Source organism: Equus asinus, chromosome 2 (genome assembly GCF_041296235.1).
Source record: "Equus asinus isolate D_3611 breed Donkey chromosome 2, EquAss-T2T_v2, whole genome shotgun sequence".
Taxonomy (NCBI): domain Eukaryota; kingdom Metazoa; phylum Chordata; class Mammalia; order Perissodactyla; family Equidae; genus Equus; species Equus asinus.
In genome coordinates, this window is record NC_091791.1 from 12,776,475 (window position 1) to 12,795,495 (window position 19,021).

The 19,021-nt window shown below is 42.6% G+C and overlaps 2 protein-coding genes across 4 annotated transcripts in view; one reads left to right on the plus strand and one right to left on the minus strand.

Annotated features, from left to right (window-relative positions):
• SEC23IP (SEC23 interacting protein) overlaps window positions 1-11,250 on the minus strand; it is a 56,765-nt gene extending 45,515 nt beyond the window's left edge. The window contains exon 1 of one of the 2 annotated variants that reach the window (XM_044749823.2): window positions 9,968-11,250. The gene's annotated coding sequence lies outside the window, so the exon portion shown is untranslated. The remainder of the gene's footprint in view (window positions 1-9,967) is intronic. The other variant, XM_070482186.1, reaches the window with a different exon arrangement.
• A 75-nt stretch (window positions 11,251-11,325) lies between these two features.
• Window positions 11,326-19,021, plus strand: part of MCMBP (minichromosome maintenance complex binding protein) — a 44,729-nt gene continuing 37,033 nt past the window's right edge. Inside the window, exon 1 of one of the 2 annotated variants that reach the window (XM_014849223.3) lies at window positions 11,326-11,693. In XM_014849223.3, the coding sequence (XP_014704709.1) occupies window positions 11,636-11,693 (58 nt within the window). In that variant the 5' untranslated portion in view covers window positions 11,326-11,635. The remainder of the gene's footprint in view (window positions 11,694-19,021) is intronic. The other variant, XM_014849224.3, reaches the window with a different exon arrangement.

Genomic DNA, 19,021 nt, shown 5'->3' on the forward strand with positions numbered 1-19,021 from the left:
TCAGGACTAATCTTCCTCAAAAAAAAAAGAGCAAAAGGGAGTCAAAGAAGGTTTAAAGGAGAGTGGAGAAATAATAACATATGCTCTGTAGAAAGTCCACTCTGACTTCAGTGTAATAAAATAGATAAGGAACGAGCAAGCCTGGAAGTTGGCAAGCTGCTGCAGTGGACCAGCTAAGCAATGATGGTGGCTCAAATTAGAGCAATTGCAACGAGAATAAACAGAAATAGGACTGATTTCCAGAGAAAGATGTCATATTGAACAGATATATCTTCATTTTCTTCCTGCTGAAACTCTGTTGAAAACACATAGAATTTGTTTAGTTTTTTAAGCATAAACCCATAAGGATGAAGAGAATGGGAGAGGATTCGACAGCAAAAAGATTTTGGAAGGCACAAAAAAAATGGACCAATGGTAGATGATTAGCAAAGCAGTAATGGGGAAAGCCCAAAGGCAATTTTATTTGCACCATCGAATCACAAAAAGGGTTAGGACCTGATAACTTCACTTACCCCTGGAAGTGGCAGTGAAGCTGGAGAGAGAGGTCCTGTATTAGGAGGATTGGTTAAAATTGTTTAAGAAGTAGTTAGGGCCCTTCCCCACTCTGAATAACTGGACTACTGACCATCCCCCTTCTAGGGAAAAAGACTAAGTTTTTTTTGGAGCGGATAAAACAAGGAAGATAAAGCAGATATTTACATCCTGAATAATAAAACAGTCTCTCCCACAACCACAGACCAATTTCTCCCCTCAGCTCCAAAGACACTAGCTGCCAGATCTTCAATCTCTAGGCAGGAGATTAGAAGAATCTTCTTTGGGGCATCAGAATGAAAGACATAGAGATACTGAAATCAAGGTTCCCCAATAAGACAGCCCAGCCAGATCATCCCATAATTAAGCTCACAATCAACAAGCCCCATTTATATGCTCTGAGCTCCCCAACATGTTTTTAGTCCCCACACTTTAAATATGATGACCACATAGTTGAGAAAGTCCTTTAACATGAAAGATAAGAGATTGAAAGGACACACACAAAAGAACAGGAAATGGAACTTAGAAGAAACAACCCACACAGGAAGAAAAAACCTCTAAAACATCTACCAATAATATCCTCGGAGGGATACGAGGATCTGCAACAAAAACACAAGATCCAACTGCTATTTTAAAAAGGGAAGAACAGAAACAGGGACCAAAAAGAAAGGCAGAAGAAGGAAGATAAATATGAGGAAATTTCCCCAAAACTAAAGCCAAAAGACAAACAGGTGGAAGTTAAGAGAGAAACATAAGAAAACTGGAATGCCGGGCAAGGAAATCCAATATCTGAATATTAAGAGTTCTCCCAAGAATAGAGACAGAGAAAATGCAGGGGAGAGAATCATCAAAGAAAAATTTTTATTCCCAGAAATGAAAAATACAAGGTTCCAGATTTAAAGGGTTGAGTACCCCACACAATAGTTGAAAATAGACACTCACCAGAGCACTGGAGACAAAAAGAAGATGTTTAAAGTTTCCAGAAGATAAAAACAGGTCAAATGCAAAGCAATTCAGCTCCTAAAATATTTGCCTCTCAAGCACACCTTCTAAGAAAGCAAATGGAGGAAGTGCTCCACCCAAATAAAGGAATAGGCTAAGAAAGTCTTCCTCCGTGGGATATAGGAAACATGATATCCAACACAGGTGTACTGGGGAGTGCAAGCTGTTTTAACAAGAAGGCCCACAAAATGCAATGACTCAAACACAATACAAGTTCATTTCTCACTCACAGAAGAGTACATGTTGGTGACCAGCTTTCTGTCTTCAACACAGGGGCTCCACAGCCTCTCTCTAGTTGTTGCCAGCCAAGGCAACAGGCAGGGATCCGAGCAGTTCAGGCACGAATGTCTCATGTTAACAAGTGAGGCAGAAGTTGTAGGAGTCACTTCTGTTCACATTCCACTGTGAGAACTTTGACAAAAGGCACGCCTAGGTGCAGGAAGAGCTGGGAAATACAGGCCCCACCAGAGTAGCCACATCCGAACTACCATTCTATAACTATGGAGGAAGAAGGTTTTGCTGGGCAAATGGCAGTCACCACCACAGTCTGACCCTCTGGCCACCAAATGCCAACCCTTCTCCCCAAATACAGAATTTACTCACTTCCTGAGGGAGGCAACCAGCTGCATCCAGCTTAAAAGTCCAGGATCTCTGGGTGCAGTTCAGCCCTTTCCAGCAGGCCTGGATGTGGCTCCTCATGAGCTATGACTATAAGATGTCCAACAGACAGTTGTAGACCAAGAACAGGGTAATTGCAATGGAGACTCCCACTGGGAAAAAGGAGGAATGGAAAACAGCAATCACCATTCCATAGAAACGACTGAACCCTGCTGGGCATAAATGGAAGATACTCCCTGCCCTAACGGTGAAGAACATTTACATTTAGTCCTGGCTGCCTATGGTTTGGCCCTCTGGAAATAACTCCCCACACCACAGTCCTCTGTGGCCTTGGCTCTGTGCCCTGGGAGGTTTCTCCTTGTCCATGATTTTTCACAACCAAATCTGAAGTGGCATTGGGAACCATGTCTTTTTTGGATACTTTACAGTTTTGGCAGCCTACTTCCTGCTGGTATGAGTTTGCTTTAAGGCTTGAACAGTTGCAGACTTTCAGGCCAGGATCCCGGTATTTTATTTCCAGTTAGTTCCGTGATTTTTACTTCTTTGACCTGAGCTCTTTTTCTCTCAGCCTAATGGTGGTTAACTTGAGGCCATCTGAAACAATAGACTTGGTGGCAAAGCTACAGCCTTGATCTGGCCTTTGCCACAGGGCTAGTTCTTTAGTTTACCTGAAAAGTGTTCAAGGACCCTTGAAAATGCCTTTGAGCAAGATTCTTACCTCCTATAATTCGAATAATGAATTGATTAGCTTTTACAATACCTGAAGGCCCCAATTTTTCCTGTGCTGTCTAATCTGGTAGCACTGGCCATTTTTGGCTAATGAGCTAGAAATGTGGCTATCTGAATTGAGATGTGCTGTAAGTGTAAAATACACACCACATTTCAAAAAATTAGTTAAAAAAAACCTAAAATATCCATTAATAAACTTCATATTATTTGTTCAAATTATAATACTTTAGATATGTTGGGTTAAATATATTATTAAAATTGATGTTACCTGTTTCTTTTTCCTTCTTTTAATGTGTTAAAAAGGACACAACAGGCCCAAAATGGAGTCACTTGTGCTAAGGCCCACGTCAGCAAACCAAGACTTAATACCTAACCTAACTGCAGTTTCAGCCTCTCCCAGGAATGTGACCTTTAACCAGTCATCCTGGAATTACCAGGTCAGCACTAGTGAGGAAATCCACTGAATAGGCCACTTCCATTCCCCTTAGAAGGGCGAGCTTGCCTGAAACATTGCATTATTTGCTAATAATTTCATTTTACACCTGCTTTCAGCCTGTAAAAACTTGTCCTTTTCTACAGCTCAGTGGAGCTCCTTTCTATTTGCTAGATGGGATGCTGCCTGATTCATGAATTGTTGAATAAAGCCACTTTGATCTTTAAACTTACTCAGTTGAACTCTTTTTTAACAGATTTAGTGAAAACAATGGGATCCAAAGCAAACTTCTGATGGCATTCGGGGACGACAAGAAACAAGTGTAGTACCCCAAGAACCTTTTGAGCACTGTCTTTCTTGCCATTTCCAAGGGCCAGGGTAAGTTCCTCTCAGTTCTGAGCTGCACTTTCTTTGCGTTGAGCTCCTGATCTCCTTGGCTTTCCATTCCAGGGCTGCCTGGGTCAGCATGAGCTGGCAGACTCTTCCATTCAGAACTTGAGTCCCCAGCCCTTGGTTCAGTCTGCAATTCCCCATTTGATTGGAAACCCCAGCCCTTGATTCTGTCCCAAGATCCACTGGGGGCTCTTCGTGGCAGTTCACAGTTCCTCTTTATGTGGAGCCCCCAGTCCACAGTCCCCATTTGTTGAGGTCTTCTGGCTCAACCCTTTCTCCAGTCCAAGGGTCCATAGGAGGAAGTGGTGGTAGTATACACAGGGCCTTCTTTTGGACAGTAATGCAGTAATTGGTATAATGTTACCAGTCATAATTCCAGTTATTATCTTGAAGTGTTGTGTGTCACAGCAAATTCTCTTGTCAATTCCATTCTAACAAACTCTCATCAGATCTTTAATAATAGGCACTTTTAAGTCTTTTGTCATTTACAGAGTTATTGTTTTACTCTGATGCTTTGCAAAAGTGTTCCTGCAAAAGTGCTTCATGTTCAAGGAGCTTTATGGAAATAATTTTGACAAGTACGGGTTTCTGATAACTTTAAGATTATAAAACTGAACTGGGTAAGAATGTCCAGAACTAATGAAGAAAACCGGATTCAAAAAGAACAAGAATTAATAACACGAATTGAGGAGGATGATTATAATTTTTATGACTCGTTGTCTGAAACACTGCTGGTTCTTTAATGTTTTGTTTTTCCAGATTTAAGGAAACCTTTTCTCTGAAGCTATCTATGACTTGCAACAATGTGGAATGTATACCACTGTAAACAAAAACGAAATTTTTACCTTTTCTTCCTCCTGATCCCTCCAAAATTCAGAAACTCTTAATTATTCTTTTCACGGCAATACAGTTAGTTATTGGCATAAGTTCAAGAAGAATCTGTTCTCCTGGGGCTGGCCCCATGGCCAAGTGGTTAAGTTCTCACACTCCACTTCAGCAGCCCAGGGTTTGCCAGTTCAGATCCTGGGCGCGGACTTACACACTGCTCAACAAGCCCTGCTGTAGTGGTGTCCCACATAGAGGAACTGGAATGACTTGTAATTAGGATATATAACTATGTACTGGGGCTTTGGGAAGAAGGAAAAAAAGAGGAAGATTGGCAACAGATGTTAGCTCAGGGCCAATCTAAAAAAAAAAAAAAAGAATCTGTCCTCTTTGTAACAGGACACAATTGGAAACACAGGCTATATTACCAAGACTTTGACTGGATTGCCATATTTGAAAGAGATATGCATAGACTCAGATATGATCAGACAGTTTAAAGGAACTATGGCTGACTTTACAGAGCCAATAAAGCCCCGTGGAAAAACCAACCTAGTACCTTGCTTACAAAGTTCCAGCAAAGCAGTCTTAAAAGAATTGATATGGTCAATCTCTATTTTTGCTTCTCTTGTGTAAATAATCAGGCCATGTTTAATGCAAACAATTTAGTTTTACTGTGATTATCCTTGGAAAAAAGAAATGGGGATAACTGTAGAGAAAAACTATGTTTACACCTTTGTATTAGATTCTGATCCTGTTAATTGTCTGTAAAGTTTTCTTATATACCTTTAAACTGGACTGGATCCTGAATTCTTCTCTCAAATATTTGACTACAACTCCCCAAACTAACATTTCTAATTTCTGCCACACTTTTGAATTGGAATCACTACGAACAAAGACTGCCCTTGAACCTCCTTGGAAGGGACTATATCGAGTCCTCCTCACCACCCAGATGGCAGCCAAACTTCAGGAACTTAGATCTTAAAAGTAGGCTCTACCTGACATCTGGTCCTATGCAAACACTGGAGACCTCCAAATCAAACGGACTAGGAAGAAAACTAGCTAACTTTGAGGTAGACTGCTTCCCCCCAAGACTTCATACTTTAAACATGAAACCTTCTCTTCTCTTTCTTCCTTTTACTCTGGCATTGGCCTGGAAAGATAACACCATCACCCATATCTCCTAGGCCATTGCTAAGGGTGGTAACCTTTCAGCTTGCTGGATTTGTCATCAAAAACTCTGATCTGTCCATGATCCTAGAACCCCCCTGGTCCATCTACCTATCTCTGGCTAATAACCCCAAACCCAGAGAACTTTGTGTCTAGGCTCCATGCAAAGAAAAGGACTCAAGGCAAGGGTAACCAGAATAAAACTGCCAGTGTGGCCTACAGACTCTTAAAATTTTACTGGCCTCTATGGCTGTCACCTTTCCAGTCCTGGGCAACAGATTCAAACAGGAATTACCAGGAGGCATTCATGACTCAGGACTCGCTTCCTTTGGCAGGGCCATACATACCTGGTTAGGAGTAAATGTAAATGAGGCTATGATTGGGAACCTCTCCTTAACTCTTTAAAGTGCTGTGGAATCATCTGCTAAAATGATAGCTGTCCAACACAAATCCTTAGACTCTCTGGCCATAGCCCTTGATTATCTTTTAGCTGAGCAAGGAGGTGTCTACGCTGTGGCCAACACCACCTGCTGTACCTGAATTAACACTTCTGGAGAAGTTGAAACTCAGTTAGATAAGATCGCTGAGCAAGCCACTTGGCTTAAACAGGTGACTCCTTCAACAAAGTCTTTCTGGGACATATTTGAGTAAGGGTTTGGGTCTTGGGGACCATGGCTCCAAAGTGCACTCCATACACTGTTAATTATCCTGCTTATAATAATTATAATAATTTCCCTAGTGTGTTGTAGTCTCTCAAAAGCTTTAAATGCATGTTCACAGTCACTAACCACCAAGCAAATGATCTCCCTAATAGTGGAACATCAGAAAAGGAATGAAGAAAATGACTGACTTAAAGATCATGAACCTGAAGTTGTGACGTGTGAATATCAGAGAGACTAAGCAAAAAAAATCATGACTTATAAATACCACACAAAGGATCAACAAAAGCTGCAGGAACCACAGAGCAGTAGCTGAATGTCTCCTTACATTTTGATCACATCCCTCAGTTAAGCTGAGAGTCTGATCAAAGCGGGTGATTGTTAAAAAGGAAACAACAGGCCCAAAATGGAGTCACTTGTGCTAAGCCCCGCATCAGCAAACCAAGACTTAATACCTAACCTAACTGCAGTTTCAGCCTCTCCCAGGAATGCGACCTTTAACCAGTCATCCTGGAATTACCAGGTCAGCACTAGTGAGGAAATCCACTGAATAGGCCACTTCCATTCCCCTTAGAAGGGCGAGCTTGCTGAAACAATGGATTCTTTGCTAATAATTTCATTTCCCACCCCCTTTCTGCCTTTAAATACTTTTCCTTTTCTACAGCTCAGCGGAGCTGCTTTCTATTTCCTAGATGGGATGCTGCCTGATTCATGAATCACTGAATAAAGCCAATTTGATCTTTAAATTTACCCGGTTGGATATTTTTTTTTTAACAAAAGTGACTACTAAAAACTTTTAAATTACATATGTGGCTTGCACAATTTTTCTGAGACTGAATACACAAACAATGACCAGACTATATTTGACAATAGAACTCTGATCCACAAACTCTGCAGCAACTGGCCCAAAAAGGTCAGGACTTGATCGATGAGTCCAACTTCCCTGTTTGTTGTACCCACTCAAGTACTCAGAAAACAGTGATAGATACGAAATCCCTGAGCCAGCCCTGGTGGTCTAGTGGTAAAATTTGGCACTCTCGCCACCATGGCCTGGGTCTGTTTCCCAGTAATGGAACCACACCACTCATCTATCAGTTGTCATACTGTGGCGGCAGCTCACATAGAGAACTAAAAACCAACAACTAGGATACACAACCATGCACTGAAGCTTAAAAAAAAAAAAAGAAATCCCTTCTTCCTTTTGTGTTCTATGTTCCAAGAAAGGGCTAACTATAAAGGACCACCTTGCTGTTGCATATTCCAACATAAGACCCACCTCTGCCCATCCTCAATGACTCCTTGTTTTATAAAACCTCCAATTTTAACCCTCTTCTTTGAGATGTTCATGAATGAACATTCCTATTGCAACAACCTGAATAAAATCCTGTCCTTCACTGGGCATTTTGTCTTTCACCTGTCGCCACCCACTATCCAACCACTTAAACTAGAGCCACATTCCTTTCTGTTTGTTATGAGAACACCCCACTGCTGATAGCAATTTCTGAGTTATATACAGTAAGGCCAGCAGCTGTAACAAAGAGACCTCAGAATGCAGGGTTCATAGAAAAATCCAGGTTGTCTCTAACACAAGGTCATTCTAGTCATCACCATCTCACTATCAGGAAGGAAAGAACACCTCCAGGGCCAAATCTTTCCTCCTAAGAAATTGAAGTGGAAGTGCCAGACATCTCATTCACTCACAGCTCATTGATAAGAACCTAATCACACAGCCCTACCTAGCTGCAAAGAAGGCTGAAAGATGTAGTCCCTAGCTGGGCAACCAGCCTCAGCTACACCTCTGGAGCTAGCAAATGCAGTTCTTCCCTGGGCAACCTATCTACACCTATGGAAGAAAGAGGGAACAGATTTTTTTCAGTCTCAATGAAAAGATAAAAGAAGAAAAGAGAATCTTTAGGATAACGGTGGTAGGAGATCCTAGGAAGACAGTTTTGCCACCAGAAGTAGAAGGCAACAAGTCCATATTGGAATAGGTCAAAAGGCCTGGAAAGATGTCCCAGAAAATTAAGTATACAGAATACTTGATGTGTCTCATTGTCTACAGCAGAGATCTAGGCAATTGATGGAAGGTGTGCATTATCCATTCAGCAACGAATTATTGAGTGCATATGAGATGCTGGGCACTCTTCTCGCTGCCAGGGAATGAAACAGCATACAAATACCAAAATCACTGCTTCAAGGATCTTACAATCTAGTGGAAATTCTGGTGCAGTCAGGGTTGAATTAATAGTAAGTACATAGAAAACTAGCAAACGTTTAAAAGAAACATTTACCCCACCCTGGAGGCAACTACATTCAACTCTTTCAACTGATTCTTTCAGTATTTCTGTATTTCTAAATTAACATGATTACCTTGCCACTCTTATCTTTCCTTTTTTTCCCCTTTGCATTACGTGTTGACTTCTCAGATGAAAGATGAGGATTTTTCTGTTTTGATCTTCTTTGTTCTCATCACATGTATGAATCCTTCTCATACCCCTAGCCTCCTAATAAAGTTAAACTATAATGTTGTTTGGATCAACATTCAAATTTTACCATTATTATGACTTTGTGAATACTATTAATAGCCAAGTCATATAATAAATTGTGATTATTTTAATTTTTCTATACATGTTTTGTTTTCCTAGGCTTTGAACACTTTTCCCTCACAATTTTCCCCTAGCTAACTCTTACTTACCTTTCAAGTCCTAGTGTAAATGTCACATCTTCAGGAAAGCTCAAAGCATACTTCCCCCTTACCCCACACCTCTCCTCAGTAGAATAGATGGTGCTGTTCATTCCCCTCACAGAACTTCACTTTTTCTTACCTGGCACCTATCATGGCTGTAAATGAATAATTATTTAGGAATAAGTCTCCTACTGGACTGTACATTCATGGGGGCAGGGATGGACTCTTCTCTCTTCCTCCCAGTATTTCCAATGCCCTCAATAACTACTTGCAGACAGGGTTACTTAATGCCTTCCTTAAAAAATACAGACTTGGGTAGGGGTGGAAGTGCAGTTAGGGTTACTGGTGGTGGGAAAAAAAATCTTGCCATAGAGATATGCCCTCATGCACCATCCCCTGGCCTCTTACATTTTCATAACTACTTAGTTGTCATATCAAAATGTCTTGCCACAGAAAAATTAAAGGGTGAAATTATTCACATTATAAAATAATTACATCTCAGAATGACTACAGTATCTCTTTAAGTAAAATCTGAGCAATTGTTTGTTTATAAATCACTAAATACTGTTCAGAGGGAAAGACCAAAAGCTGAAGTGTTCCTAGCCCTTGCTGAACTGGTGTCCAGCTGCAATTTCACATAAAGCAAATCTGAAATTATGATGATTTAAAAGCAGACATTTTCATGTCTTACATTTAATTTGCATATTAATAGCCACGAAGCTAAAATATGGGATTTCTCCATTCAATACCAGGGAGTTGGCAACCCTCTCTGCTAAGGGAAGGAAGGAATGAACCAAGTTGTGGTAATGCCCTGGATTTGAAACTCAATTTTCTCAGCTCACCCAAACTCAGAAGAGCCACATGTATAATCCAGTATGCCAATTAATTAATTCACAACGAGAAATATAAATGAAACCTTTTTACCCTAAAGACGGCCTGAGATCTCAGTTCAGTTCTTGTTCTTCGGCTCCCCACTTTCTAGACTCCAGACCATCCTCCTCCTTTGAACATGCCCTATTTTCAGCTGAGGAGACTGGGGTTTTCTCAGGTACCTTCCAGGCCTAGGGGAAACACGGTTTCGCTGGACATTTTCCAAATTTCCTCATTAAAAGGTCACCGTAGATTTGACCACTTGTATGTGCTGATGCCACCATCTTCATTCTGAGGGTCTCCTCATATCCACGTTGGGCAGGAGCCTCGTCAAAGCCCCTTGGCTGGTTCAGGCTTCCAAACAGACGCAGATCACCATGCGTTTTCGCAGTTCGGAGCCTGCCTCTCAATGAGGAACTGGTCCCTCTACTACAGTGCCTGTGATGACAGCAAAGGGAGCTTGGGGTCTTTCAAAGTCCCCTTTATCTAAATAGATACGTCCAAGTCACTAGAGAGGGTTTCGGGCAGGGCGCCAGAGAAAAGAGTTGTGTAGGGCTGGGGCCTTGCTTGCTCAGCAGAAACCCCCAGGCCCATTGCAACCATGTGTCCTTCTGGCTCCCTTCTGGGCAGGCAGCCCAGCTACCGGGATTTGTAACGATCTGGGCCTGGCCAGCCCGGACTCTCCCTTATCCCAGGAGAAGAACATCGCGTCTTACAGGGACACAGAGCTCCTCCACGTGAGCTACTGTTCCTGGGGACGCTGGTCGCACCAAGGACAGCCCTTTAGCAAGCATGCATCCTTTGTTCCTCCGCCTACTTAAGCAAGCTTCTCTTAGGGGGCGGTTGGGGGTGCACATGTCCGTCCAGCCGGCCGCCACCGGACATTCTCCCTTTAAGAAAGTCCCAATAAATCTGTATGTCTCGTCCGCAGTCTCCCGGTCGTTTCTTGAGTCTCTCGGCAAGATATCCTGCCGCCCTAGCCCAGCTGGGCTTGTGGCAGAACAAGGTGCCACCAGCTAACAACTGAAAAATCACCAGGAGGAGGTGGGCGGACACCGAAGGCTGCTTCACCCACTACTTTTGCCCAGAGATGACTCCCAGGTCTCCCTGGGCTTGTGCTTTCCGGCTGTTGCGGCCTCCGACCTGGACAAAGCCTTGTTGTGAATAAATAAACCAGATTTTCGGAGTTTCCTCCTTCACGATGGCACAGGGCGACAAACAGCAACACGCCGCCCTGGGCATGCGAAGGATGCTTCGGCGCGCGACAGCCCCCGCGAGGCCGCGCCTGCCCTCCCCTTTGCCCGACTCCAAGATGGCGGCCGGCCCGCCGCCGCGCCTCGGCCCCGCCCCGCCGCGGCCCGCCCCCGGCCGCCGGACCCCCGCCTCCCCGCCTGCCCGCCCGCCCGCGGGGCCGCGCAGCGCGCGCCCGCGCCCCTCCCCGCGCGAGCTCCACCCAGGTCGCAGGCAGCGCGGTCGGCGGCGCCTATTTCCCGCCATTGTGCGAAGTGGAGGCTGGGGGCCCGCACGCGCCGCCTGCCCGTCACCAGCAGCGCCCCGGCTGCCGCCGCCACAGCCGCCGTTCCCGGAGGCGCGCGGAGGCCGGGCGGCCCGCGTCCCGAGGCTCGCCCTGCGTGGGAGGGCGCGGGCGAGGAGCGGCCGAGCCCCCGAGGAGGAGCCGCGGCGCGGGACGCCGGGCCGTGCCGGCCCCGGGCCGTCGGCGAGATGCCCTGCGGGGAGGATTGGCTCAGCCAGCCGCTCGGGATCGTGCAGGGCTTCTTCGGTGAGTGGCGGCGCGGGGGGCGGGCCGGGCTGGCCGCCGAGTTTGCCGAGCCCGGGCCCGGCTCCACGCGGGGCTACCTCGAGGCTCGCGCGGCCGAGACGGTCAGCGGGCCTGCGCCGAGACGCCCGGCCCCGGGCCCGGCCGCAGGTGCCTCCCACCTGCCCGATTCGCGGTTCGCGAGCGGCCGAGGTTATGCCGGGGGAGCCGGCGGCCGGCCGTGATTGACGGCCTCGCTCCCCTGGGTGTCCCCACGCGGGGCCGAGCCGCGGGCGGCCGTAGCCGGAGAGGTCCTTGCCCGTCGGCAGGGCCCGCAGAGATGGGCTGAGGGCACAGCACTTTGCCGATGGGAAGCCTGCAGGGTATTTCCAAACTTCCGGTGTGTCGGGGGAGTGCTCGCTCGCGGCAGAAGTTGGTTCTAACTACTGTTACACACATCCTCTCTTTTCGAGATAAGATTTCGTGTCATCGCTTAATTTTTCTGTTAGGGCGGCTGGAAAACCTGCCTGGTGTACATCTCCTCTTGGTCGGAGCTAGCAAGGAGTGTCGAACTGCTCAGACGAGTTTCTGCCTAGAAAGAGCTTAGAATGCTGCGGACGAGCTTAGTAAATTTTGGTGGCAGTTGTTCTTGTTAGTGCTGCTTTTCTGCGAAGGGTACGAAGGAAAATTTAGGTTTCTTTATGGTTAACTGGGCATTTTGACACCCCCTCCCCCATGTCTTTTTGCGTTAGGAGTGGTGGAGGCAAACCCAGACAGAAATCACCGTGTTAAGATCGTAGCACCTGACTTGTCGGAAGGTAACTTAGAGTTCTGGATTGGCCTTAGCTCGTTTAAAACCTCGTGGGATGTTAGTGAGGACTCCTAAGAAGAAGCTGGATAGTCCCCAGCAGCCAAAACTGATGGCGTAAAATGTATTTCTTGTAGGAGGGGCACACTTAGCAACTCTTTACTCATTTTCCCTATAATTTGAATTAGTTTAATCAATCTGGTTTCCCAGGCTGCGACTAGAGACAGCAAATTAGGAGGCCTGGGTAGGCAGCCGGGTTGTAGCCAATGACACTGACAGCCTGATAAAGAAGAAAAGAAAACCTGTGTTATGTGTTTTTTTTAATCACTATATATCAAGAGTGCTTTGAGAAAGGGGAATATGTCCCTCCACTAAATGCTAGTAATTGATGTTTATAATGAATCCTGAAACCTATAATTGATGTCCAAAATAATGGCCCCAAGATATGGAGTGAAGGTTAAATTGAACAGTGGATTTATGAGGGTGCAGACAGATAGATACTTTTTAGGAAAAATCCTTCAAAAGGAAAAAGTTCTGGTGCTTAAAGGGTGAAGTTCCAGTTACTGATATTTAGAAAATTTGTGAGAACTACCCCGTACCCTAATCTTGCTGGATAAATGCAATGATTTTATATTTGATACACATTTGGGTGTATTTGAGTCAGATTTTGTCTCCTAAGTGTATGATCCTAAGGGGGATATCTCCTCATAGTACTGAAAGGGTATAATTTAGATATAAAATATGGGCTTTACAGTATTTTCTAAATTTTGTGAGTTGTTGTGGGGACCCGGACCTTGTTGATATAGTTCCCCCAAAATGTCTTAATCCCATATAGGTTGTGTCTTATAGAGGAGAAACAAATACTGTCTTACAGTCATGGTTTTTTTGTAGAAGATGTTCTGAAGTATAGTATGTATTTTTGCTATATTTTCTATCACTGTGAATATATTGAATATCTTTATAATAACAGCATTACAGGTATGTTTGTGTGAGAAGTATGTCAGGTGTTAAACTCTGTAGACTCTTTGGTTTAATAGGAAATTGTTTTAAATCAATTCTTCCCCCAGGTAGAAAAGTAATGCAAGTCTTTTGTGGTTTATGAGGCCTTTCTTGGCTCCACCCCTCCCTAGCCCTCAGACCTCATCACTGCATTCCCCCTCTTATTGAACCCTTTTTCAGTTCTTTGATTTTGAACCTTGCTTCTAGACCTTCTGCATAGGCTGTTAACTTTGCCAGGTCCCCCCTTCTCATCCCACTTCCACTTTCCTGGCTAAGTCTTACTCTTCCTTTGGGAACCTGAATTAGGTACCCCCTGCTCCATGTCACTACAGGATCCTGTGTGTCCTGGAAATTAGCATGTAAAGCATATCGTCCAAATTACTTGTTTCTTGGGTTCCTTTGCTATCTTTGACTCTGGAAATTCAGGGCCTGTGTCTGCCTTATTCACCAGTATGTCCTCCTTCTCTAGAATACGCTTTGCACATTGAAAGTGCTCAATGAACATTTGTTGAACAGAGGCAGTGGAAAAACTGATCATCAATCAGAAGTGGTGTAAATTGGGGTGGTTACTGTGACCACAAATCTCAAACTTAGGACAGTCCTGGTAGACCCTATATGGGTTCAGAGCATGTGATCAGACCAGGTATGAGTTAACTTTCACATGCAAATCCTATTCTTCTTAGTTTAGATGAGAAACTTTGAAATTCTCATAGTGGCCAATCATAACTATATGAATCATAATTCATCTTTGTGAACCAGTCTGTTTTTTGAATTTATAACTGCCATATTACAGTTGTTCATATGTAAATTTTTCCAATAAGCCTTCATAAAATGCCTTTAATGTTTCAGTTCCAGTTTCTAAAAGATTTTATATACAGGACATTGAGGTCCAAAGGCTTAAGATTGAAGACTACTTTATTGGGCTCTATTATGTGCATAATGCTGTTGGCTCAGTCCCCACAGTGATTGTTCATTTAGTGACCCATATCAAATTGCTTCCCTTTAACAAAGGCAGGAATCTTGGGGGGAAAAAAGTTTTGTGTGCTTCTTTTTCTTTTAATCATTTTTTATTTAAGAAAAGGAAATTTTCTTTACTTGGATTAATAACTGCTGTTAATTTCAGAGCAAGTGGGAATGCTTTTCAACTCTGATTTCCTTCCCTGTTTTCTCTTTAGACTGTTGCTTGGGTCAAGATCGTTATTTTTGGCTGTATCCGAGGTCCTTTGGTTGTATTGAACAGGACTAGACTAGACTAGCTTGTAGAAAGGCAGTGGTGTGGAGGAGGGCAGGGAGCTCTGTGTGATCACTAGCATTTTAGAATTTAAAGCAATAATAAAATCGACTAAAAGTCCATCTGCTTTTTTGTTGTCCCTGTGATTCTAAACAGATAATTCACCTGCTTTTGTCTGTACCCACTTTAGATCTCTCCTACCACCCCGCCCTTGGTAAGCCACTGAAAAAAAAAATTCTTATGAGGCTGTAGAACCCAAAGGCAGCAGGTTGCTTGGTATCCCAAGAGGCTGCAGAATGGGATCAGGGACTGGAAAGCCAGCAGGAATCCAAGCAACCTGTCTCAGTTTTTCGCCCTTAGGCTGTATTCTCCTCTGCACAGGAACTTTATCTTTCTCTGCTCCACAGCTCCTAATTTCCCTTGTTGTCAGTTCCAACCCACAGAGTTAGCATCTTTATCTTAATACCGTATTCCAGGGTTAGAGAATCTGATTGGCCCAGCGTGGAGTCAGGGGTCCACTCACGGACCAGTCAGCTATGGCCAGGGCATAGAGTTATGTAGGACAGTCATGACTGTTGAGGCCCACTCCTCAATAGTGGGGGAACTTCTTAGAGAAGAATCAATTGGATGGCCATGGCAAAAGGCATATATATGTACATGTATATGAATTTTTATATTATTGAATAATTTGCACATGGTTAAAAAAATGATGATATTAAATGAAGAGTAAAGCGATGCTCTTTTCCCACTGAGGTCACCACTTTTAACTGTTGCTAATTATAGTTTTGTTTTTCATTGAGATGTAACTCACATAACGTAAAATTCACCATTTTAAAATGTACAATTTAGTGGTTTTTATTATATTCACGATGGTCTGCAACCATCACCACTATCATTTCCATCACTCCAAAAAGAAACTCCGTATCTGGTAGCAGTCCTTCCTAATCGCCCCCTCCCCATCCTCTGACAACCACTAATTTACTTCTGTCTATGATTTACCTATTCTGGACCTTTCATATAAATGGGATCATACAACACATGGCCTTTTGTGTCTAGCTTCTTTAACTTAGCGTAGTATTTTCAAGATTCATCCATACTGTAGCATGTGTCAGTGCTTGCGTTCCTTTTTATGACCAAAAATAATATTCTGTTGTATTGATATACCACATTCTGTTTACCCATTCATCCACGCGTAGACACTTGAATTGTTTCGACTTTTTGGGTATTGTAAATAGTGCTGCGATAAATATTCATGTACTAGTTTTTGAGTGAATTTATGTTTCCGATTCTCTTGGGAATATACCTAGGAGTGGGGTTGCTGGGTCATAAGGTAATTTTATGTTGGAACTCTTTTCCAGAGTAGCTGCACCATTTTACATTTCTACCAGCAATGCATGAGGGTTCCGGTTTCTCCACATCCTCTCCAACACTTGTTATGTTTCATTGTTTTATTAGTTATATCCGTCCCAGTGGGAGTGAAGTGGCATCTCGTTGTGGTTTTGATTTGCATTTCCGTAATAAGTCATGATAATAACATCTTTTCATATACATTTTGGCCATTTGTATATCTTATTTGCAGAAATGTCTTCAAATCCTTTGCACATTTTTAAATTGAGGTTTTGTCTTTTTGTTGTTGAGTTACAAGAATTTCTTTATATATTCTGCATATTAGACCCTTACGAGAGATATGATTTGCAAATATTTTCTCCCATTCTGTGGATTGTCTTTTCACTTTCTTGATAGTCTTTTGATGCAAGTTTTTAATTTTGATGAAGCCCAATTTATCTATTTTTCCTTTAGTTGCTTATACTTTTGGTGCCCTATTTAACGAACCATTGTCTAATGCAAGGTCACGAAGATTTACACCTCTGACCTTTCTAAAGTTTTATAGTTTTAGTTCTTACATTTAAGTCTTTGATCCATTTTGAGTTATTTTTGTGTATGGTATGAGGTAGGGTCCAAATTCATTCTTTTGCATGTGGATATCCAGTTGTCCCAGCACTATTTGGTTTTTGGGGTTTTTTTTACATACATTATAAAGGATACAGATGAACAGCCAGGTGAAGAGGTATATAGGCAGGGTCTGGGAGGGTCCCTCGTGGAGGAGCTTCTGTCTCCGTGGAACGTGAATGTGCTACCTTCTCAGCATGTACTTGGGTTCAGCAAACTGGAAGCTCCCCAGCACCATTTGTTGGAAAGACTATTCTTTCCCCCACTGAATGGTTTTGGCGCCTTTGTCAGAAAAATCGGTTGACCATAGACGTATAGCTTTATTTCTGAACTCTCAATTCCATTCCATTAATCTATATGTTTAGCCTTATGCCAGTACCATGTTGTCTTGATTGCTGTAACTTTGTGGTAAGTGTGAGTCCTCCAACTTGGTTCTTTCTTAAGATTGTTTTGGCTCTTCGGGGTCCCTTGTATTTCCATATGAATTTAGGATCCGCCTGTCCGTTTCTTCAGAAGAGGCAGTTGGCATTTTGATAGCGATTGCGTTGAATATGTAGTGCTTTTAGTTCTTTTGACAATAAAGAACCATAAAGATTACAGATTTTAGAGCGAGACTGCTGCTTAACTCCAGGGCCATACCCAGGATATTTGGCTCTCTAAGTGCATCATTTTTTAATACCTCCCTTCTTTATACTACAATTATTTTCAGTACTAATCATAAAATAAAGCTATATGCAAAACTGAAGATATTATATATTTCAAAATAGATCTACACATAGCTTCTGTCACTTTCTTCCCGCCTGCCTTTTTGGAATTTTTGTTATTGTTGAGTTCTACTGTGTTCATGTTTTATGTTAGTATGTGTACCACACTTAAGATTTGAATAATTTTGTGTTAATTATATAATTAATGAATTCTTTATATTAAGACTAACTTCCCAAGTTCCTGCAGGACGAAAAAGCTCAACTATTTACTCAATAGTATTTATAGTTACCTAATAGTTTGAATTTTGGTCATTAGGTTTTAGTTTGATATAATAATATTTTATATAAGCAATTGTCTGGTAACTAATAAGTGAATTTTAATAAAACTGAAACATCTGCAAAAGACACAAATTAGATAACCACCAGATAGTTCCACTGATGTTACAAATGTATTTTCTTGATTTATTCTTTAGTTTTAAAGCAACTAACATTAAAAGAATACATTCAGTATTAAAGATATTATTCAAATTCAGTAAAATATTTCATGCATGAGCTAAAATTTACACCTAGTATATCACGAATTTTGAGCTATTTCAGTTTTAAATGTTAAACACAAAACCCCAAGTTGTTGAGTAGAAGATAGAACTGAAGTAACTCAGGTTCTCTGTCTTCACCTTTACGATCACTGTGTTATTGTTTATTTCAACTCTGTCGTACACAAGTAGGACTCTACCACAGGGATTGGAGGAGACGATGCCCTAAGCAAGTTTGGACTGTTCTGGACCACTTAGAAATTTACCATCCACACAAATGCTTGTAGCTTTGTCTGTGTTGGGAGCCAAGTGTGTAACTGGGGATTCTTCAGATTAACTTCTATGTAAAAGTAGGGTTTATTAAAGGGTAAGTAGTGAAAATGTGCTAATTTGACTCTTTCACATATATTATTAAAACTCAGCAGTAACCACAATTGTTTAGGATTTAGACCAACAAAAGATTTTTCAAGGAAGAATATTTTATCACTGACATTGTTTAGAATTGCCAGTGCTTAGTGATGAGAGTTCCTGTTGTTCCACATCCTCTCCAGCATTTAGTGTTGTCAGTGTTCTGGATGTTGCACTGTAGTGGTATCTTGTTTTAATTTGCATTACCCTAATGATGTATGATGTGGAGCATCTTTTCATATGCTTATTTGCCACCTATATGTCTTTTTTGGTGAGGTGTCTGTTCAGGTCTCTGCCCCTTTTTTGTGTGTGTGAGGAATATTGTCTCTGAGCTAATATCTGTTGCCAATCTTCTTCTTTTTTTTTCTCCAGAAGGCCCCCAGCACATAGTTGTATATCCTAGTTGTAGGTTCTTCTAGTTCCTCAGTGTGGGGCACCACCTCAGCATGGCTTGATGAGGAGTGCTAGGTCTGCGCCCAGGATTAACCCCGGGCCACCAAAGCGGAGCACGGCGCATGAACTTAACAGCTCAGCCAGAGGACTGGCCCTGGTTGTTAATTTTCTTATTGTTGAGTTTTAAGAGTTCTTTGTTTTCTTCTTCAATATTGTGTTAGCTATTTGGGGTCTTGCGTCTCCGTATAAACTTTAGAATCAATTTGTTGATGTCCACAAAATAGTTTGTTGGGATTTGATTGGGAGTGTGTTGAATCTATAGATCA